Here is a 24,618-nt window from a genome sequence, read left to right on the forward strand (position 1 = left end):
AACTTATGCATGCCTCATCCCTTGCACCTTATCTATAAATGTTGCCTTGCCAGCACCTTCTTTTTATTATCTCCATACATTTCATGTTTATATAACCATATAATCACATATACTCTCACCTGTAAATATTGCCTCATCCGGCACCTTATTCTACTATTTGCACTTTCTGTTTGGATGCAAAACTGCATTTCGTTGTACTTGAATAATGTGAAATTGCAACAAAGTTGAATCTAATCTAATCTAATATATATAAAAAAACGAACCCAAAATAATGAGGGATTTACCAACATACTAAAAAAACAAAATTTACAAACGAATGTGTGTTTCTGTAATTCAGCTGCTTATGGCTGTTATCATTTAGAAATAGAGTAATATCATGTGCTATTATTTATGTTTATACTCATAAAACTGCTTGTAGTTGATGACTGAACATAATCTCCTCAAATGTGCCTCAATTAAAAAAAAACTTGTTGTTTCATTTAATACCAACAGAGGGCAGAAAGTCCTCTTCAAAAAGCTGAGTGACTGCCAAAAAGCAGTTCCATGAGGCCGGTAATTTTAAGGCACTCTGGGGTTTTCTGCTGATTACTATGCCTTTGGGTTTGTTTTTTAAATCTCTCATGAGACTGTGGCAAAATGGAACAAATACATCTGATGTCCCACATGTCTGTGCTCACAGGCTCACAGACACGCCCCTGAAAGCATAATTGAACACATTCAAAACTGTGAACCAACACCCAGGAGGGGTGCCATTTACCTGACGTCCTCCCCCTCCTCCAGTATTGACAGACAGATGGTGCATTTTTCTTCCGTGTCTTCATCTGCCCCCTCGTCTTCGTCTTGCTTACCATGCAGCTTTCTCTGTTCGTGAGAAACATTTGGAAATGTGTCTTTTGATATACAGCGTCAATCAGCAAAGCTGCCTCAGCAGAATCACATATACATATGTTGATTAATCCTATTATTCCATTCTCTGTAAAAACACATTCAACTGCTCAACTAAAACACTGCAATAACATTACAAATATATATATTACATTTGAATAAAAATATAATACTGCATATAAAAAGGTAACTATTCTTAGAAACAAACATTTCAACAAAAACATTTAATTCCTTTGGGGACAGAGAGAATGGTCATTTTGTCCTGAAAACAGAAAAAAAAAACTTTCTATCTGTTGTTTCTATACTAAACAAATCTAAATTATTCTAGAGCCGAATTCCCTGGCCCCCAAGACTACAGCTAACATCTACTGTACATGTGAGCAGAGACATGTTTCCAAATTGATTTGTTCATTATTTCTCACCGATTCTGGGGTTGCGTGCATATTTTTCCCAATAGATGCCCAAGCTTCAGGGGTTAACTGTTGGTCAATGTCTCTCTCCAACACCTTCTGTATTGGGTGGCAGGGTGTTAGATTGCTTATTTAGATACATTTGGAAACCTCTAAGGAAACCTTTTCCCAACAATATCTGCACAGCGGGTAAAAGACACTACAGTATTTTGCTAAATGTTGGCAAAACATCAGACGTTTGAAAATGAGCACAAAAGACCACTACGCACTCTGTCCCAGAATAAACTGTAACAGACAAGCACAACTATATACATAATCTGCAAAATATGTTTAGTAATATATACATGGCTACTTAAAAACACACACATGCTCACGTATCCTCACCTTTTTGTACTTGTGTGGGTAAGTGCACCTCTCTATGGTTCCCTGAGAGGCTCCTCGGTTCACAGTCCCCAATCTTTCCTCTAAATGCAGCAGGTCCTGAATGGAAGAGAGAAACAAAACTCTATGATACAGAAGGACATTTCTGGGAAAACGGTACATTCCCTGGTGGATGATTTTTGGAGACAACAGCTCTGCTTTTCATTCAATAACACCGACTAATGCCTGTCCCGAGTAGAGGCCAAAGATGAAGTGATTAGTCCATGTGTGTATGCTGGTGTGAATGTCCAAACTGACACCACAAAATTAATCTAACAGCTAAATTTGTAAATCACTATCTGTCCAGTATGCTGGTGGAGAAAATGAAGCAGCCACAAGCACATTACATTCATTTGGCATACAACTTACAAAGTGCCTTTCATTTTTCATACACACACACACACACACGTCTTGCTCAAGGACACTCTGACATATGAACCAGAGCTTGGTGATTGAACCACCGACTTTTGATTAATAGCCAACTCGCTCTGCCAACTGTGAAACAGCCCCGAGTTAAACAAGATGCTAAACTGACTGAACTCCATCCACTGATGAAGACCGTGAGATGCAGTTTAAAGCTCTGGAAAAAGCTTTTAAGTGGAGCTTGATTAAAAAAGGTGTTAAACATTTTCCTTGTATGCTCTTCCACTACAGCATTAAATCTTGCTTTCTCCTTTCTTCTTCCTTCACGTGTGTTCATCCAATTGCAGCGTGCATTTTGAATACAAATTAACAATAACTAACTAATAACAAGATAAAATAATGATCAGTCATGTGATGATGACTGGTAGTGATGAATGAAGCAGTAATAAAGCGACTCATATTTGCTTAGGCTGATTAAAAAAAAGACATTTAGCAGCAGTGACATTAAAAAAACAACCCTCACCTCATAGGTTCTTCCAAAGCCAGTCATTCTAGATGAGATGTACCGAATGTGCGGGTAGGTCACTTCAGATATGCCAGTGTGCTATGAGGGAGGAAGCAAAAAACATGCAACACATTATGTTTAGCTTCAGCAAAACATTTTCGCTTTTTTTTCCTCCTCCATAATTTTACACACTGCATTTGTACGTGAATTTTAGTAAACTGCAGAGCCTGGAATGATGCATGCAGTTTCTTATGGAGTGAGGGATGTGTACATTCTCCTTGAGAGTGAGTTTAACTAATTTGTGTGTAACATTTGGCATTTCTGAAATCAAAGTTATGATCAGTTTTTAAGAAAGATGCTTTATTTATTCTGAATGTTTCAAAGGAGAAGATATGTAATGATTGTGAAGGTCATAGATGTATACAAATTAAAACTAATGAGCTCTGCCGAGAATCTTTGTCGAAATTCACTTGCATATCCCTTCCACTTCTCAGCCCTGTAATTCTGAGCATACTCGCTGTGATGAATTGTGGATACGCTAAAAACATTTGGGGAACTTGTAAAAATTAAACAGTACCCTGACTTTGTGTGCACTTGCATCAATGATACAGAGGGGAACTGATTGTACAAGACAACCAAGCAATAACATGAAGAAACTGTCGACTGTCTTTTCTCTCAAGGCTTCTGGATTTGTTGAGTGTGCACTTGAGATGCCTGATGAGCTACTATTAATTGCTAATGCATAATTCATGTGGTTCACCAAACCATCCTTGAAATAACTGATGGTATAAATAAGGGGGCCAGCAACATTAACCTCTCTTATGTCTCATAAGTTGTTGCAGCAAATTTTGGGTTGATACCATTTGTTATACAGATTTGGTGCAAAATTTAACCATTTTTTGACCACTCTAGAATTGATAAAAATAGTCAAACGTCCCTCCAAAATACCACATTAAGACACCAAGACCTTGAGGAACACCATAGAAAAATTCATGCTTTGATTTGGTATAAAAAGCTTTTGAGATTTGGAGATTTCTGTAAGAACATATTTTTCAGTGATTGGATGGCAAGCACTTCTGTTCTGGGAATTGCTCAGAAACCCTCTTATTGTCAATATACCTAGTAGAGCCAAACATTGTCTGAATGACCTCGGTCTCTAGTTTGTGGTTGTAAAGTTTCATGAGGCTGTGATTATCCTTGAGGTCACAATAGGTCATTTTATACAGTGAGGTCAAGTTTCAAAAAAATGCTCTCAGTACAATGAAAAGGCTAATGTGGGGATGAACATCATCATACATGAATACAATTGGGCTCATTGAATCCACAAGAGTCTCAGCTTTCCAGTCATACCCAATTTATGCAGTTCCAAGACTGTTTAGGGACCTCAGTATTCAGAAATACTCAAATACACCATTTTTAGAATAGGTGAAAATTCTACATTTATAGTGCATGCAAAAAACTGCATGATTTTTGCCCAGACCTGCATGGGATTAGCATAAACTGGGTATGTGTGTAAAGGGGAGACTGGTGGGTATCCACAGAACTCATTTTCATTCAGATATCTTGAGGTAAGAGGTCCTGTGAAAATGGCCATGGTGGTTTTTCCCTTGCAAAAATTTAGCCTAAATTTGGAACATTATTTAGCCCTCTTCCCGCCAAGCTAGCATGACATGATTGGTACCAATGGATGCCTTATGTTCTAGTTTCATATGATATCAGAATCTAGCTTTAAACTGAGCCCGCTACAGCCTCTGAAAGACAATAATGTCGGCTGAGGATGCTAGCGTCCTTGTGGAGTTTAAAAGGTTAAAGGTATACTATGCAGGAATTGTCGGTTGGTGTTTGTTAACACACGGCATACAAAGTTAGTGCCTCTTTCCCGGCCCAGCAAGCGAGCAAGAGAGAGAGAGATAGAGAGAAAGAGAGAGATAGAGAGAAAGAAAGAGAGATAGAGAGAGACAGAGAGAGAGAGAGGTGGTTGAGTGAGTTAGAGAGTGAATGAAGAGAGCGAGTGGTGCTGGCGAGAATGAAGCCATGAATAAGAGTAATAAAATGTTATTTTCTGATTGTTTCACAGTGGTTACGTTCTAAAGCACAAATAAACACATCCACTCTCTGCTCTGCAGATGTGTGTGTCGGTCAAACACACACGCACGACAGCAGAGGAACAGCACACAGCAGCACTCTGCACATAGACGAGACGAAGAAGCACTGAATCAAATAAAAACACAGCAATGTAACCTGGTTGCTGCGCTACGAGTCCTAACCTCACACCCTGCACGCTGTTATTGGCTGGAGGCTACACACCCACTGCCCAAAGGTTGACGCCCAGAAGCGTCCCAAACACAGCAAAATAACAAGAAAACAATAAATTACAGGCAGAGGGCAGAGTCTCTGCAGATAAATACACCACCACACACTTCTAGTGGGTCATAAGTGATGATTAGAGGGATTACTTTTGTATGAGTCTATACACTGTTTTTTTAGTAAAATCCTGCATAGTCTACCTTAAATCTAAGCCAGACTTCATGAAAAAGTGATTCTTTCTCATTATGCAAATATATGCATGTGTGCTCAGAGTTTCTCTCACCATGAAGGGGATGGGGAAGTGGTGCAGTCTGGGGGGAGGGTGGTAGTGGGGCAGGTGGGAGTGCAGGTGCCCTGAAGGGTATGGTGCCACAGTCACTCCAGCCTCGATGCCAAGTTCCCTGTTGACAAGCACATTAATAGTGATAAATCATCATTACATCAAAACTTCCTCTATTATAACATAACATGAACATGAACATAAAACCAATGAACCATTGAGGCACATTAAAAATGTGTAATATTTGATTATCTGACATTAAACCAGGGTTAGATTACACTAAAACCAGCCATCTGCCAAGCCTCATCGCTTCTGACACTGACCATGCTGTTCTCTGCTCAGGCTGGCGAGGGTGGGAAGACATAGTTTGTGGCACATGGATGTGGTGTCCATGGCCGTAGTTGGGGTGCATTCTGTGGGGGTGTGGAGGTGGACGCTCGTGTGCTCGTCTGCAAAGGAAAGAGAATACAGGTTCAAGAAAGAATGGTTTAGAGCTTACACGAACACACAAACTCAGGATGGGCAAAAGCCAGTGTTGGGTGATGGTGGTACTCACGTGGGGTGCTGCATCATCCTGCGCCTCTGGACCTCCATCCTCTGCAGCATCTCGTGTTGATGAAGCCTCTGCACCGAGGCCCCAAGTGCCGGCATATGGTGTGGCAGGGTCTGGTGGTCCGTTGGCAGGTGCTGGGCCAGTGGGGCACTTGAGCTAGAGAGGTGGTGGGCAGGCAGAGGAGCGGGAGGGGCAGAGGGCACGGCGTGGCCTGAGGGGTGGGATGGCAGTGGTGGGTGAAAGGTATGGACAGTGTGGGGAATGACATAATCGCCTTGTGGAGGGGGCTGAGGTGTAAGCTGGGGGTTCCCGTGGGAATGAGGGCAGGCGGAGGAGGGCTGATGATGCAGTGAGCGTGCTAGGGAGCCGTCTGGGTTAGAAGAAAAAGAAGATGAAAGAATTAAGTAAAACATCTTTAAGCACTACCCCAATGACCGACAAGTGTCTAGTTATTTCTCACAGGCATCAATTAAAATGTTGGCAAAAGAGTTCTTTTTGTACTTTAAGCTGGCAGACAAACGTCTTGGCTCCTCATGGTATAAATGGTGCATCCGTAGCAATTTCTTGATCAACAATAAAATAACTTTTGGTGCAGACTTCCTTGTTACTTGTCTAAGCAGCAGTAAAGGGAGGAGGAGAGGCAAGCAAAGGCATTTATTCTCACCAGCAGCAACTAACTGTCATACTACATCTCCAGCCTTGTCATGCAGCTTCACTCTCTATACTGAGCTATTCTAAGTAGAATGAGCAATTAACTACTGCTGCCTAGTACAGTTCCCACAGCACTTGGCACATTAACCATCAGGCTCTGTTAATTACTATTAGCATTAGTTTTTAGGAGTGAGACAGTATGCCAATTTCCGCAAGCAGTACAGTACTGTAAATAAGTACATTTTCCAAATGCAGTAGTAGACCTTTAAAAAGCAAAAAACAAAAATAAAGGACATTTCAGAAAATGTAAGCCTGTCGTACTCACATGAGGGGTGCATGTAATGTCTGCAGGGCTGCTGGGGTTGTGTTTGTGGCTGAGGCTGAGCCACCATGGAGGAGCTGAACGAGTCCACTACAGCTGGCTGGCTGGGCCCAGGGGTGGCCTGGGAAACGTACGCGGGAGGCCGTGAGGTGGAGCCCGGGCAGCACGGGTCAAAGGCCGAGGTGCTGCCATGGAAACTAGCCCCGCTGTTTCCACTGCTTCGAACACCGCTGTTGCTCAGGTCCACTGGCAGAGTTTGCTGTGGGAGGGTGGCAGACATATTATAGAAAGAAGAGGGACAAACTCCTCCTGTGGAATGCTAAATGAGTCTTTGTGTGGGCACCAGTTCAAATACAGTCAAGCACAAGTCATAAGCCAAGTACAATTAAATAGTTATTACTGTTGTATTTTTCTTTGAGTGAAAACACAAACACATTTTAAACACATAAAATGTAATATTCTCACCTCATTCACACAATAGTCCTAATTAAGGTGAGACACAGCTGAGGAACTGTTACAATTACTACTCATCACAGGTCAATCTCTTCTTGGTGACATTTTTGTAATATTTCCCCCCAAACTCTAAAAAACAACCCAGTGTGCTAAAACAACAGTGTTGAGATACCGGCCAAGATATCACTTTCCCCACCTGAACTGGTCCTGCCAATCTGGGAATTAACATAACATTAAAACATAGCAGTATAACTGCTTAGGAGTTGCTAATTGTGCTTTTCTTTGCTAATAAAAAGCTATCTGTCATTTTATGAATTTGGTGGTCGAGAATACCAGGTTTAAGTAGAATGTTTAAATAACCACACTAACAGCAATAATCCAAAAACTACTGTAAAACTGCAGTATGTTGGTATTTAATACACCACAGACACACCTGGTCGTGGTAGTGGGCTGTGTTGCTGCTACTACTACTGTTGCCACTGCTGCTTACTCCAGCACAGGGCGCAGGCAGCGCGTTGGGTCGCTCCACGGCGCAGCTCGACTCTTGAAAAGGCAGGGTGCCCGGGGGCTGTGGCGTGGGGTGATGGACATGGTGGAGGAAGTGGTGAGCATTGCTGTGGCTGTGACTGTGGCTGTGGCTGTGACCGTGGCTGTGACTGTGGCCGTGTTGAGAACCGCTGGTCTGCTGAGAGGATGACACCTGCAAGCAGCTTGAGTGGGAGTGGCTCAGGGACAGGTGACCGGGGGAGGGCCCTCCACATGGGGAGTGCTGCTGACAGCAGGATGGGAGTCTGGGCATGGCCGTGCCTGCGTTCTCTCCCGATGTACTTGACAAACCTGGTCTGCTGTCATCTGATGAGAGTAAGACATACCATTAAGTAAAGATATAAGATAGGGGCAGGTTAATATTTCAAGATGTGATATGACTATAGACATTTTCATAAAATACGCATCTTTCCTGTTGCAAGGTTTGCTAGTCCAGCAGCTGACAGGAGGTAATCTCATACACAAGCTGCAAAACAGTTCCAATGACATGGTCTAAAGCAGCTGGTTACAACATGCCGTGTCCTGTCTTACCCTCTGTGGCTGTGCGAGTAGAGCCACTTGGCCTCTGTGTGTGCATACTTTCAGGTATTGAGCCTGGGCAGCTAGTGGAGGGGCCTGGGACATCATTGAGCTCTGAGGTAGAGGCATGATGGGAAGATGATGACGAGGATGACCTGACTGTTTGAGGGTGAATGCTGCCAGAGGTTGTTGGCACAACTGAGAGATCTGAGGAGAAAGAAAGACGGGTGATGATTTAGAAGAGGAGGATTAATGACAGTTGTGATCAGGAGGAGAGTCATGGGTATTGCCTCTCTGTTGTCAGTGCACAAAAAAAGAGAGAACGTGCAGAGCTCTGAAAATAACTGATCCTAAAAATGTTTTTATTTGCTATTATTACTAGATAAAATATGAGCTGACTGAAACGATAAGGTATAACGAGTAGAATCGAGATGACTGTGAGGCTTCAGAAAACTCTGTCTTTGGGGATTGATTGAGTGCCTAATTCAAACTGTTAATTGAGGAAATTCCATTTTACATTTATACTATTTAACAAACCCTTATTCATTAAATATTACATCATGTTTACAAATAAGCCTACAGCATGTGGATGTATTTCATTTATATCTCATCCCATCTGTTTTATTTTTTTTAAATCTTATATTCTATATTTTATGACTAGCGCTCATGTTGCTGAGCTGACCATTTTTTCTAGTTCAATACATTTCATTGTACTGTTGACCCTGTGTTAACCTAAATATGACTAATAAAACTGAACTGGACTGATGTATGCATTATTAATTGTGAATTTAAAAGGCCTGATTTTCTCAATGTGTGTGGCCACCTAAAATCCAACTGGACACTTAGTCTGGAAAAGAATAATCCTGGTCTGGACTGTAGCATGTGTGTGCTTGTCTGCGGAGGCTTAGCAGCCGGGGAGAAGAGCAAACCTTATTAGCATTCTAGTGTGTGCACGCCATCTGCTTTTCATATTCACAAATTAATTTCCCCCCTTTCTCCTAAGAAATGCAAAAACTCTAAAACTCAGTGCTCTTCTCTTTTGCTATCTGTCATGGGTGTCGTCTGATGAAGAGACTAACATTGGACACAAGTCAAACAAATGCCGAATGTCGCAGAGGCTCCCTCTCAGCAGAAAATAAAAAGTACTTGTATGCTGTGAAGGTAAATGGCAGTGTTAATAAATATGTTTACTGCTTTAGTAGGTTAGTTAATGCCAGTGTACAACAATTGACTCTTTATTCTTATCACTGACTGGCTAATTGATGCATATTAAGAGCTACTATTTAAAGCATAACAAGAACCCATTTTTATTTTACTAGTTAACTTAATAAACTAATTAGAAAACTAAAAAACTAAAAAATTATCATTAGCACATTTGTCAAACTAATTTTTATGATAGCTCCGTCTCTGGCCAATGTTTTATTAGGGACTGAATACCAAACATTATTTTTTTAATAAACAATTTTACGTCATTTAGAATTCTGGCTGAGTCCTGCATGAAGCTCTTACGATCTTCTTTTTTTTTTTTTGCTTTGTTTGTCTTTTATATTTTGTTCTACATTTATGGTTGAGAGTTGAGAGAGAGCGAGGAGAGAGGAGAGAAAGAGATGGAAAAAGACATGCAACAAAGGTCTGCTGCCGAAATCGTACTGCAGATGTTGCGGTTATGTAGCTAGCATCTTACCTAGTAGGATACCAGGTCATGCCTCTTATCTCATGTCTAAATTAAAAAAAAACATTTAAAGAGGTTTGGTGTATGGCTTAACATGAAGCTCTGCAACTCCTTAACAATGTATCTACTAAAAATCCAGGGTGATAAGTGACCAAAACAGAGGTCAATGTCAACCTGTGTCAAGCGTATGAGGCACCTTTGTGACATTTTAGTTGTTAATTTGTAGTCTCTCACCTTGGCACTAATGTCTTAAATTTTATTTAATACTGCAAATGCAAAACTAATATCACAGGTCACTTATTAAGATGCATCTTCAAGGATGATAGTTATGAAACATCAGAGAATAGATTGTATAACCACAGAAGAATAGCTTCTATGACCTTTACATATGTACAGCAGTTTGCTTAAAGAAAAATATAGTAAGATTTCATCACATCACATAAGGCATCACTATGACCTTTGATGCAGCTGAGAGGTGGCAGGTTACTCGAAAAGTGAGAAAATTGTTCACAGTATGCATAGTGTGACACTTTTAATAAAAGTACTTGGATGGCAGATTTTCCTAAAGTTACTCTTACCATCTTCATCAACAGTGAGGTCCACCACCTCCCCAGCATTCTGACGCAGTGGTTGGATGACGGTGGAGAGTCTGTGACGTCCGCGTGGCTCCTGGAGACGGTTCTGGGAGCAACTATTAGCCCAGATCCTGCCAAGACCCCCCACTGAGCGCGACCTGTAGACACACAAACATAAAACCTGTTACAGCCAATTGAACTGCAGTGCAGGACCACTGGTCTCACAATGAATATTCTCACAGCTCAGTGAAGCATTGCCTTTGCTAGAACCAGACTCTCAAGCTCATTTCCAGGACAGTGACAGCTTTGACAAAAGGCTGCTGGTACAAATGTAGGCAAGGAAGCAATAGTGGATGATCCTGACAAAAGCATTTAAATCTGGTCTTACTACCCAGTGAGTACAGCAATTTATATTACAGTCTCTTAAAACACTTTTTAAACTTAATTTGAGTATGTGAGACAGTTAGATCATCACATTTACCTTTTGTGAAGGAAAAAAATCAATCTAAACAAACTAGAAGTGGGTGTCAATATTGCACCTGATGCAGTTTATTTAATTGTGGGAGCTAATATGGTGATCAATTCTTATAGGATTACTTGTGTATCCATTGTTTAGTGTAAACAATTGCACTCACAACAAGAGGAACAAACCAATGAATATATTTTAAGACAGCACTTGTATTTATTGCAGAACATTTGAACTATTTAAAACAGGACACATCATTATCCTTCTTCAAAAGAAATGCTAGCTAAGACTAACTTAACATGCTCTCCGCCAACCATTTAAGAGACTGAGACAACACTTCTTAATTAAGTATGTCAACGTATATGATGGTGCTTTATGTTGATCATGTAGCAAAACAGTGCTTAGAGTCTGTGGTTCAAACTACTTTTTGTGCGAAGTGAGAATCAAGTCAGCCTCACTTTGTGAACTGCTGGAAAACATGACAGGATTTTACAGATCCAGTAGACACAGTGACACAAGTTGAAACAAAAACATCAGTACACAGACACACATCAAATCACATTTAAATCCACGTGCACATCTCAGAAAGACCTAATATAGTTACAGAGAGCAAAATACAATAAAATCATAAAAGTATGATTGGCACATGCCTGATTACAGCTATGCTTAAAAGGAATTAGGCTACCTGTGTTTAAGCTCTGTCAGTAAATAGGGATAGCTTGTTCTCTCAGACAGTGTGCAAACTTAACTTTTTTGTCAACTGGCAAAATAACTAGTGAATGTTCAAATTTTACCATTACCATTGTTTTTTGGCCGGTGAGTGAAGCAAACCTACCAGCCACTTGTATGTTTTACCAGCATTTGGCTGATGGCTGGTGCTTATTTTGTGCCCTGCTCTCAGGACTGCCAACATGGAGCACTTCCATCTAAATCTTAGCATCCTTTCCACCCCCATCTTCCTTTTTCCAACATCTCGCTCAAATGCTCTGTACCTCTCTCGTCCTGCCTTCGGCCCTTCCTCTTTTCTTCCTTTTAATTTTCTCTCTTAAAGGCTCCTGTCGCTCTACCCCCTGCTCTCTAAAACTAGAGTGAGAGGAAGGCCAGGGAATAGCCGCATTTCTCCCCACAGTGCCGTAAAGCCAGGTGATCAGAGGGAGGAGGGATAAGCCCAGGAGACACAAGCCTAGAGACTGCATGGGAGTGCCGTAAAGCGGGAAACCATGGAGCTTTGTGGCGAGGGGATTTCACTGCAGCTCCCAGAGAGCTTTTAAAAAATACACAGGTGCAGAGGGAGAAGGTTGTATATCTGAGTGCCAATAGCATAACCCTGTTAAGCACACGTTCATCCCAACTATGGAGCCTCTGGTATGTCAAATTAAATTATAGACTAGCTCAGTGATTATTATTGATTAAAGCATACACACATATGAAATCATGAAGTGATTCAATAAATCCTTATTGGAATGATGTGAGGGTTTTTACTCCCCCTGTTTGCATGCAGGTCACCTGCAGACAAGTCAGGTGAATTGGAAACTTACAACTGGCTTTTGGTGTCATTGTGTTTATGTGTTTGTCTGTCTTTGTGTTAGTTTTGTTATAGAATGGCGATATGGCCTGCTTTGGTATTTTTCTGACCTTCACCCAACAGATACTAGGACAAGCTAAATATGACTGAACAGGAATAAGTACAGAGAACGAAGGGATGAGAATTATGTGCCTAATAAAACTTGCAATACAATAAACATGAAATATGAATCTGTCAATATTTCAATTGTTTATTGTGACTTCAATACCTTCAACAAGCGGAACAATTAACTAAAACTGTTTGCTGACACTGTTTGGAGTTCAACTGCGAGACTGTACTGTATATGAAAGTAAGAATACATACATTTAGTATGTAATATTATGGTCTGGTGAAATTATTGATCTATTTCTCATTATGCAGAATGCTCAATTAAGAGTTTGGCTTTGATCAAATCCTTCAGATTTGCTTCAGTGCAGGAAATGCCTTTCTTGCTTGCTGTTTGTGATAAGGGGGATTCCCATTAGCTCATACTGTCTGCATCCAATTCAATTTCCTGTGAGACATGCTGCATGACAATACAAATGGAACTGAAGAGGAAGCTTATTAACTTTCTTACTTCACAAATCGCAAAAGCAAACTAGTACGTGCAAGCACACACAGAGACAAAACACACAGCTGTGAGGGTGATATGCACAGGGGGGCACATGGTGGTTGTTCTGGGGTCTAATTGGCCAGGCTCCTCAGCTCTGAGTTGATCCCAGGGAGCAGGACTACCCACTAGGGAAGAGTTCCTAATTAAGCAGACCTGGGATTATTTTGTAAATATCTGTTTACCACCGTGACCCCTTGAGGATGGGGGGGGTAGCCAAGAGGAAAACAGTACCTTGTAAACATGAACACTATGGGAATGGGTGGCAAAAGCTGAGGTTGTGCCAAGCCAACGTGATGTGAGCCACATACCCGAGGGATGAGAGGAGGGCTGAGGGCTGAGCACTGCGGTAATGTAGAGTAAACTGCTGGGACTGATGCTATGGACAGTTAAGGCTGGGAGTTTGGGAGTTGAAGGGGAGGACTTCATACAAGGCAGGAAAAGCACTGTGTTCAAAGTGGTAAACAATTTGAGGCATCAGGCTTTGCACTGATGGAAGCATTGAGTTTGTCTTCACAATAGTGGATATATTGACATCACTAACTCTGAGCACCGAGTACTTATCTAACACTGATACCCTTATCTCATACAGAGATATCATAATCATCACAGAGCCACATGCAAGCCCTTCATGCTGATAAAGTACACTGAGTTTGGAACAATCCTTTTCAATGTAAGAGATATAAAATAAAATGAAGCACAATGATTTTAAGCTCTAAAAATGCATCACTCTGCAAATGCACATGAGAAGAATTATGATATCCAGTTTTCCGTTGGATACAACTATTCAGAGTATTTTGTGAATGTCTTAAAACATGTCAGGAGGGGATCTTTAATCTCCAACTTGCATTGAATAGATTTGTATTTTAGGTTGATTTGATGTGTTTGTAGATCAGTCAAGGAATGCAGGTGGCTTTCCCTTCTGTTTGTTTTTAGCCATCCCCAACAAAGACACAGCATTACTTATTTATACATGGATTGGATCTACACTGGAATCCTAAAGACAGAAAGACAGTATGTGTTGTTGTCACGGGACATTTAATGGCATTCAGAATGTTTTGTGAACCTACACATGTCCCTGAGCTGATCTGGAGCATCAGGGCTGGGACTGATCAAGGCCGTTTTTAATTGATCTATATCAACTACATAATCCTTGTTTACTGTAACCCGCTGCGCTCTGGGTAGGCCAGCTGTCGAAAACGCCCCACAGTGCACTGTTAAAACACTGGAATGTTCTCTTAATGCACTGCTTTGCAAGTGAGTCAACTGTGGCGTGGCACGAACGACTTAACAACGGACAGCAGTTAAAGTTAAAGATATCCATACTGACGGTAAGTCCCTGAACAATGTGAGAAGAGCAGGTTTGGGTTAAAAAATTGTCTCTTTCCCTCGATTTCAGTAACATTTTTCACATTCCCTGAAGTGCTGCCGATGGTTGAAAACTGCTTTTGTGTTTATTTTGTACAAGCTGGGGATAAAGAGAGGCTGTCTAAATCCCGTCCAAACCTTTGTTGCAGACCGGCACTCCTCTGTCCGCAGACATGAAAATAGAGAAAATACAACTGGACACTATACAAAACACCAAAGGAAAGGAGAGAATTTTCTATACTAATGTAGACCTACTTGAGGCTTTGTGTGCACTGTGCAGCAGAATTATATAGGATAATGTAATTATTACAGTGAATATAGTATTTGCACATTAACAAAATTAAATAAGAGGGATCAAGGGCAATGAATTAACCAAACAACCAAAAAATAATAAATACTTAATTATCCTTCACTTATCCGTAACACACTATTACACTATCAAAAACAAAGCCAAGACCCATGATACATTTGTGTTTGTGTATGCATGCACATGCACTGTGTCTATATTGACATAAACTACACACAAACACACATTCATAAATTGGATAACTGGCGGTGAAAACAAAGCTTTCATTGCTCATTCTGTTGGCCTTTGATTCCCCGCCCTCCCGCTGCCCATCCCCCCCCTTTCAGGAAAGGCACATCTCTACATACTCTAGCGAGCCCGGACATCTTTGGAAGTCAGGAAAACAGACAGATTAGACAAGCCATAGCATTCCAAGCTTGGTGTACTCACTTCCGGGAAATATTTTCAGATATTAGTGGTAACATTAATATAAAGTAGGGAAGAAGAAAAGATACTGTAGTGGTAGAGATGCAAAGAGGGGGACAGATAAAGGAGAGGCTCAGGTTTGTGCATTTTATACACCACAGAAATAAAAACAAACCCAGGCTGTTAAGTATGGAAAAAACACATTGAAAACACTATTATATGTTTTGGAAAATGGTAAACAGGAATATAAAGTATATTGATTGTATGATTTATGGTAAATGGATTATTATTGTTGTATTTATTGTTGTATAATCTGGTAATAATAAATGTGTTTCACTTCCTGTGGAGCCTGTTCTTCACCGTAACCATAAGTGTTAATTACCAAGTAATAAACTTTTAATGGCAACATATGGTATTACTATGAGAGGCATATAACAAAATGACCCTTCAACCTGCTCAAAAACAGACTGTTTTTGCCCCCCTACCACTCAAACTGTCCACCCATGAGTCAGGCTTATAACTAACCTTTATGCCCACAAGCAGTTAACATTTATGTTAAGTGTTTCTGGAAAGAGTTAAAAAACAAGGGGGGCGAGCAGGTCCTGTTAGAGTGATGTGGTTTCATTGCTATTAACAACTAGGCATGTAGCTCTACTATGCCTGCTTTCTCAGGGCAACGTAAGTAGATCTATGGAATCCATGAGCAAAGCAGATCCACTGGAGCACTAAAACACCACCCAACTCTGTGCTCTTTCATCCTAAGCGGCATACTTATCTTTAAATATGAGCAATCAGCAACCTGCATTTACTCCTTTTATGTCATACTGGCTACACCTACATGCACACACAAACACAGCCAGAAAAATGTCAAACATTTGTTGGTTGCAGTTTCTCAAATGTGAGGATGTGAAACTTTTATGTGTCATATCTGATAATAAATTGAACATCTTTGGATTTTGGACTGCTGATCAGATAAAACAAGACATTTTAATGTGTCACCTTGGGCTTTAAGAAATTATAATATTATATTTTTTTTTCACATAAACATTTTATAGACAGAATGATAAATTGATTAATTGAGAAAATAATTGGCTGATTAATCATTAATTAAAAATAAACATTAGTTGCAGCCCTAAATCCATCACCCTGAAAACGAGGTCTGAGAGCAAAAGTATGAAAAGCTGCGATCAACAGCTCCGCTCCCTAATAGTGAGCTAATTCAAGAAAACCAACGGTGAAAGGACTGTAAAATAAACAGGCAACTGTTAAATATTGGAATATGCAAGGAGCCTCAGCTGGACTTTTCATGATCTTGGAATGAAGAGCTGTTAGAAATGTCACTAATTGCTGTATATAGCTTGTATGTTGTTTCTTTACCAACCTTTTATTATCTGAATTTCTCTGTTACGTCACAGGTAAAAGAGATCCAAATAGAGAAAACACTCTCATCTGGACTAATTGACAATCATTAAGTCCAATTAGTGTTGACAGTTACTTTCTCATTTCTGTTAAGTCTTGGACTATGCAGAACTATTACAGGTGAAACATGTACAAAGCTTATTCCAAGGAGAAAAAGAAAAAGGATATTTATGTGCAACATGAATTTCAGCAGAACTGGATACACAACAAACAGAGCTGGTGAACTGTTTTGTTGTTTTGTTGAGGAGTTCTGCAACTGACATGAGTTTTTGTATTAATTGCCTGTGAAAAAGCAGCGATATACTGTATATTATTAACCCACATATGTTTTACTGTTACAGTTGTACAGCACAGTAGTGTTCAACAGCTTGCCCGCATTGTTAACTTGTCCCCCTCTCTCTCTGCTATTGATACTCAGGTTATTGATACTCCATCAGTGTTTAGCACGAAAAACTTTCCATTTGTCTTCATGTTGGGTTGAGCTTGAAGTTGTATTCATTGTCTGTTGTATTTTCAGTTCTGGTCCTTTAGAGTTCATCTCTGTCAAACATGCAGTTTATGGCGGTGAGATTCCTTTGTTACCTTTGTAACATGCCATGTTTGCATGTTGCCATAGCAACTTCCGTCATGTGAATTAATTGTTTCTGTGGTCGTCATTGATTTTATTTGCATCTAACTGTAACAACCATCCGGTGTCTGGACTTCCACTAGAAAAATTACAAAACTCAATGGTGGTTTTTTGTTGTTATTTGATGTTTCCCTTTAACTTTGAATGCTTTGCACAGTGCATCACATGTATTCCTACAGATAGATATGGAAAAAATGTGATTCTAGATCAAGTTTCAAGTGACTTTAATTATTCTATTCAAGTTCTATAAATGTTTTACTCCACCTAAACAGATTCATACCCTTTAGGCTTAAAAGGCAGTTTGTTTCCTCATTCATAGAGGACAGTTTCTGTGATCATCTTGAATTCCTGTAAGTTAAAATATATTCCATTAAAAGTCCATATAAACTTGTTGACCTCTCCTGTAGCATCATCCACTCCTCCACTGTCCATCCAAATGCATCGTTTATTCCAATCACTCATTGGTTTGCCAGAAGATTTCTATATACACAGCTTCTGTTTGTTGCTTGTTCATGAGTGCAATCACAAGTGTCTCATGAGCATGCTAAACCCATAGCATCAACACTCACCACTGCATTCCACAAACAGTACGCAACTCAGTCATGTACACTGGTGCTTGGTTATAGGATAAGTGATACAGTCACTGCTAGTGAGAGGGCATACTATTGATTAACACCCAGGTTCATATAGTGCACCCCAATCTGGGAAAAGCAGCCATTAGTACAAACCAGTTCAACTTCCTGTTTTAAAAACTCCCTTAGACAAAACACTACCGCAGTAAATACCACATAAATAGCATAACAAATATGGCTTAGCAGTATTTGGAAAGGGGGCTCTTCAAGCTCTAAAGAAAGGGGAACAACACCACAAGACCAGTCATGCACAAGACACAGAGAAGAAGCTTGTCCTTAGCCCCAGGCACCAACAGACATGATTACTCACAAGGGAGAATTGCTCTGGACAATTCTGACAAACAATGACATTTCCTGTAGTTTTCAGTCTGGCTTTAGATTGATTTACAGCTCTGGGAACTCACGCAGCTTTGGGTTTCAAGCTTTATTTGATCGTTTACAAAAGTGAGTTGCACTTCAAACATACCATACTTCAATAGAACCTTTTGTTTAAACAGGCAAATTTAGCTCCTTGATAACAAATATTACTTGAGGTGAGGTGTACCTCAAGGTTCAATATTAGGTCCTATTTTTTTAGTCTGTAGATGCTCCACATGATGTTACGCAAACACCACAAAACTGTATCTATCATTCACCTTCATAAGGGCAAGACAGACTTTTTTTAAGAACTTCAATATTTGTCTCAGAGTGTAAAGAGTGTTTTATTTAATTTACATTTGAGCCCTGACACAACTAAATAAAGGTGTTTAATTGTGCTTTCAATGCGTAAGAAGCAACAAATTAAATAATTATCTAAGCCTTCATTTGTTCTCTCTTTGTTTACCACAGTATGGATGGAGACCCACATGTTGAGCATTAACTTCACACAGCTGACATGTAGGCTATTGTTTATCGAGACAAGGCAGGGGAACTTCGATGGTAGGAGCAAAGCAGGCTGAAATACTCCCAGAAAGACATCACACACAGAAGTGTATATGAATTGATGAAGTGGCTTTACTAGCAGGAATGAAATGTATAGCTCTTGCTATTTGAGACACTTCAGGGAGAGATAATCAAATTCAGCTGGTGGAAATGATTGCACCAACCCACCTCCAATAACAATTGGGGTAGTACCAATAGTCTGACAGTAAACATCAAGGATGGGTTGCAATGATTACTTAACAGTTTGAACACCCCATTACTGATTATCTGATTAATTTGATTACTTGAAAAAATGTGAAAGAAATGGCTTTTTCTTTCTCACACAAAGAGGAGGAGAAAGGAAAAAGCAACAGTTCCTCTACAAAAACAGTACATCTGAGACACAGTGAAACATTACCTTACCTTACATCATGCTAAAAATTAAGAAATGGCTAATATATGGCTGATGAAAAATTAATTTACTATTCTACTGTTTTCCACACAGCAGATCCACACAACCTGATAGTTAGTCATAGCAAACACATTATTTATTTAGAGCTTGCTGAAAAAGCTGAGGCGCCTACCTGAAACCATCTCCGACAGTGACGATCTCCACCTCGCTGTCTGTTGAGGTGACGTTGATCTCCTCACTGGCAGGGACAGCTGGAGCTGGAGCTGGAGTTGCCTCAATCACCACCACATCTTCATCCAGAGCACCTGAGCACAACAGTTGAATTTAGTGTTGTACTGACATATTGCTACAATCTGACAAAGCCACGAAAAGGATTCAACTACAAAAAAAATCAACAAAGAATACATACTTGAAATGAAAACTTAAAGCTTGTGTTTTTTACGATTTTGGCTACAATTCACTGGATTTTGACACAGTTTTGTTAATCAGGAAATGCTCACATTAATGTTGGATGAACCGTTTAATGAGCAGAAAACAAGTTTGTGTTTTTACTCTCACACGACAGATATATACTCCTCATTTGTCTTCCTTTTATCTTCTAGTCTCACTCAAAAACCATGTGATCCATTTCCCTTTCAATGGCTTAGTTTAATACCAAATGAATTGTGTAAATCTTCAGATGGTTATTTCTCCAATTTCATCTATATTTCATCTAATTTCATGCTAACAGCAGTATCATCAGGCTAACACTTTAATGCTGGGCACAGGAGAAATGTAGGTCATCAGAGCTCAACTCTGTTTGCACTGGAATTTTTTTTGGCACTATTAACAAATCTGCCCTGTGACTGGTTCCCTATGCAGATTCACTCCATCTTTGAGTGAATTTAATATCACGAGAGCCACCTCAGGTTTGTGTAAATGGTTGAATCATGAGATCAGAAGGACAGTAGATATAGGTATTTTCCCAATAAAAATTATTACAATTTCCTTAAAATTAGTTCAAATTAGTAGTAAACATTTTTACACGTATGACATCAATGTGGCGCAACTCTCATAGAACAGTTATCACATCAAATGCATATTCAAATGTGAAGTTAAACTCTCATCCAAAAGGATTGTGGATGAAAGATTTTAAACTTTAATGTTATCATTTAGGCAACACATTAATAAGTACATCTACTCTCTCAAACAACCATTTTTAAAAATGAGATGTAATATATAATTTATATTTTAAAATTAAATTGACCACACGCACTCAATGAAGATCCCTGTCAATTCTTCATCTCTTGCTGTATTAATACCACCCACATCATACTCAAGGAGCCGAGTCATGGAAAACTAATCAGACAAATGCATCATTCTCCTCAACCTCATTAATGGAGATGGTGACGCTACCATGTGCAATGCCTCCCAAAATACATTACACGTTTCTTTGTTTTTTTACTGGACCCACAGCTTAACCTACACAATTACCTTAGAGTTAAGCCTAATCATGAATATCTTCTTAAAGTTCCTAGAAATTCAAATAATATACAGCATAAAATGCAGAAAATGTTTATTTGTGCATATATCATCTGGTGCATGATTCAAAGATACAAATTCTCACCCATGTTGTTCAGCCTTGAATATAAATCTCAAGCCAAACTTTAATAGGAGATAGTCATCTGTATCATTATCAAACTACAGTATATATTGTCAGAACTAACACATACTGACATTTTAAAGTAACTACCACATTATTTAAGAGACAGAGTAACACGGTAACAGTTTGTGTTATGCTGCAGAGTTGTAGGGCTGTGTTTTTGTAACCAGTACGCAGTGACTTGCCTTGGAAGTGAAATCCGTAATTCCCCACTGTGAAGTCTATTCCAATTGTCCCCTGAGAACTGCTGCTTAGCACCCTCCACATGTCTAGCTACCTGGGACTCTGGTGAAGCTTTCATGTGGTTACAAAAACAACAGCACCTTACAACCTGGGAGACAACTTTAACAAATATGCAATGTAATATGATAACACCACTACTACCACTCCTAACATGACTATATAACATTACAATAGAATCCAAACTAGGTGGCACCTTGAACAGGTAATAAGTGGATACGAAATACGCTTGAGACTGATCCATTTTTATAACGGTTATTGATGTTGTCAACAATTAAGTGTGACAAATCACCAGATGTGTGCACAAGAGCATGTGTGGAGCAGATGTTTTATCTCGAGAAAAAAAACATATGGGTATATTGCCATTTTAATATTTTGTGATGACCTCAAGTAAGATGTAGGATTATCCTTGGCTACATTACACATCTTCACTAACTCTGAACATTTCAAAGGCTGATTTCATCACTTGCCTCCTTGCCTTCCCCTTGCTGTAAACAAATGTTTTCCCTCCGAGACCTGTTGTTTCTATGCAAATGCTGCCGCTCAACAGTGCCTGAGTTTTCTCCCACCTGCCTCCCACCATAGAGGCACAACAACTAACTTTCCATTCTCCCATAGGGCCACAGCAGCAGAGATACTGCAAAGCCAAAATGGCTACATGAAGAAAACAATGAACTAAGGCAGAGGTGGGGCAAAGCGTAATACACTGTTAATGCTGGACCATTTCAGATCAGAAAACTGAAGGTGCCCTTCGTATGCACACTGTGCTTGTGTCACTTCCCTGACAATGAAAGAAGAAAGCTATAGTTCAGATTTGGGAGCTGCATAAACCTGTTGTTCCAACAGGTACAGAGAGCTGCAGTTTCCATTACAGCCTGCCAGGTGTGGGGCCCTGAACAGCAGAGGGGAGTAGCTGTTTATCAGTAGAGCCTTCAAACCAACAATCCACACAAGCCCATGCCATTAAAACAATATACATTCAATTTTTATATGTATGTTCTCACATTTATCATGTTTAAGCAAAACTAGCGTCAAAAGCTACAATAGGTTTGATAATTTTCTCGTGTATTTGTGTAGGCATGAGACAAATCACAGCAGGGTTAGGCAACCATGTTAAATGGAGGGCCAGGGTTATTTGTGAGCTAGATGATTGATCATAGATCACCAGAGATGATAACCTACAATCATCACGCTTCTTCTACATACAACTTGACAACCCCAAGTCCTGTGTTATGTGGGAACCACTAATGCATTACCTTGTTTAGGACGATGGCCAATTCATTCCTAATTTTACAGTGAATTGAACTAACAGTCTAGGGTTTAAAAGTTAGATAAATTGTGACGATACATTTCAACTTTTAAAACGTACCACACCAACAACTTATCCTAACAACCTTTCTGATTCAAAACTTATGTTGCACTCTCATTGCAAGTTTACAAAATATGTTGACCTCTTCTCCAGGAACAGCTTTTTGTGTTTTTTTGTTCTGCTTTTCAGTGCATAGTAATTCACATTGCGTCAATGTATGTTAATTCATGCTGGTTTGCACTATTTTCTACAACATCAGTGATCCTGGTACCTACGAGCTACATTATACTGTTGAAAATTCTTATCCGCTCGCTTATTTTTTTAACAAACCATATAAAACAATTACACAAATAAATATGTCCATATAATGATGTAACACTCACAGCCTAAAAGCTGGCTAGCAGCCACTCGCGGTTGCTTGCAATGTTCATTACGCCATACAATACGAAAACATAGGACACACACTCATTATTTTGCAATTCTCAGGAACTTACCAGTAATCATGCTAAAAGATGAAACATGGTTTGTAATGAGGGTGACACTAAAGGAAAGAGAATGGGGTAAAACAGCTCTCCAAATGGAGAAAAATGAACAGACTGCTCAAAATGAATAACTGTTAAAATGTCTTATGTACTGTACAAACTATCTAAGTTGTCTTTTATTGACTGGTGATCAGTTAAATCAATTAATTTCAAGCATTACTACACAAATTTTGAAAGCCCTAAATATACAAGAATAAATGTCTTTTATAGACCACAGTGTTTTGGCAATACACTGTTAACGTGGTGTAAAGGTTGCCTGTTAGTTTATGCTTTCAACCATGTGATAAAGCCTATATAAACATATCTCAAGCTGTAAAAGATCTCAACACAAAGATGCAACTGTAATACAGTCAGGGTTTGTAATTACCTGTGGCTACTGTAGCACTGTTGGGCTGGCTGCTGGTGCTGCTGACATCTACATACAGCTCATCCTCTGCTTCAGTAGAGGAGGGGGAGGACGACTCACTGCTAAGCTCTTCGCTGGAACTACTGGTGCTGTGGAGTAGAGCATATTTCCTGCGTGCAATCACTTCACGTTTCTTCCTCTGCAGTAGTAGTCGCTCCTTTTGCTTCTGAGTCCGCTGTCCCCCTCCAGGAACTGATTTCACAAATCGTTTCCTATGTAGAGGCCTGCGGCTGTTCAGACACGGTCGCTTCAGCAGCACTGGCTCAGCCTCAGACCGCACCCATTTATGTGAGCGATTCCCCCGAGTTCGGCCCAGAACAGGTCGAACAGAGCGCAGACCAACTCCAGTGGCTCCTCCTGTCGTCAGGGCAGGAGCCTTGTGTTGGCCCCCTGTTGCTCCAGCTTCCCCCTCGTCCTCTGAGCTAAGTGTGTCCGAGTCCCCGAATCGCAGGCTGGACGATGGGGAGGAAGCACAGTCACTAAAAGAGGACTCATGATTATGTTCATCCTCACTGGGGTGCTGTAAATGTTCTACCCTGGGACGCTGAGGGGCCAGTGAACTCTCACTAATGTGGCCCTCCTTAAGTGAACAGTCTGACGGCCCTGCCTGTTGGCCTTTTCGTTTTCTGCGCCCAGGGAGGCTTTTATCTGAGTCTCTGTGCGTCCCTGTGTCCCTCAGGGTCCGATGCCTGGTCTCACCACACAGGGTTTCAAATTCACTGCCCGCCTTTCCAATCACCTCCATGTTGTTAGGGAAGCTCTTAGCTGCCTCCATGGGCTCTGGGTTCACCAGTGGCTCCTTCAGATTCTCCTGTCTGCTGGAGGCCTCAGATGGCACCTCACTCTTCATGGTGGCAGGTCCGTCCTCACAGGGCAAACACCAAGTACACTCGCATCAGTTCCTAGGCGTCTATCCACTGCATCTCACTAAATCTAAAAAAAAAAAAAAGAGGAGAGAAAAAGAGTTACATTTCAAGCACACAAGCCGCCCAGCTGGTTGCTTACCAAAGAGTAGATCATTATGCCAGTGACAGTATTAAGACTTTTCATGGCTTCTCGAATGACATTGAAGACCACAACATGAAATAAACAGCAATAGAGTGTTCAAATCTAATTATGGGTTCTGACCAATGAGCTCTATAAATATTATCAGTTCTTATTCATCCATGAGGTGCAATGCTGGGATAAATTGTGATAAAGTCAGGGAGCTTATCAAGATCAACTTGGTTCTGCAAGATGAGCACAATCTTTACATTGTATGATGAGATGACATGGTGAGACCTGTTTCAGGGAGTTATAAATACGAC

At 40.3% G+C, this 24,618-nt stretch overlaps 1 protein-coding gene across 4 annotated transcripts in view; it reads right to left on the minus strand.

Moving 5' to 3' along the window:
- The window catches only part of rnf111 (ring finger protein 111), a 31,551-nt gene that overhangs the window by 3,037 nt on the left and 3,896 nt on the right, over positions 1-24,618 (minus strand). For 2 of the 4 annotated variants that reach the window (XM_067589632.1, XM_067589640.1), the window contains 13 exons: positions 23,273-24,244; positions 19,345-19,477; positions 10,465-10,619; positions 8,227-8,421; positions 7,583-8,001; positions 6,700-6,955; positions 5,727-6,093; positions 5,494-5,619; positions 5,174-5,291; positions 2,602-2,682; positions 1,680-1,775; positions 1,308-1,394; positions 758-861 (listed from right to left, as the gene is read on the minus strand). In XM_067589632.1, coding sequence (XP_067445733.1) covers positions 758-861; positions 1,308-1,394; positions 1,680-1,775; positions 2,602-2,682; positions 5,174-5,291; positions 5,494-5,619; positions 5,727-6,093; positions 6,700-6,955; positions 7,583-8,001; positions 8,227-8,421; positions 10,465-10,619; positions 19,345-19,477; positions 23,273-24,161 — 3,026 coding nt within the window. In that variant the 5' untranslated portion in view covers positions 24,162-24,244. The remainder of the gene's footprint in view (positions 1-757; positions 862-1,307; positions 1,395-1,679; positions 1,776-2,601; positions 2,683-5,173; positions 5,292-5,493; positions 5,620-5,726; positions 6,094-6,699; positions 6,956-7,582; positions 8,002-8,226; positions 8,422-10,464; positions 10,620-19,344; positions 19,478-23,272; positions 24,245-24,618) is intronic. The other 2 variants (XM_067589650.1, XM_067589661.1) reach the window with 2 other exon arrangements.

This window comes from Thunnus thynnus, chromosome 1 (assembly GCF_963924715.1).
Source record: "Thunnus thynnus chromosome 1, fThuThy2.1, whole genome shotgun sequence".
Taxonomy (NCBI): Eukaryota; Metazoa; Chordata; class Actinopteri; order Scombriformes; family Scombridae; genus Thunnus; species Thunnus thynnus.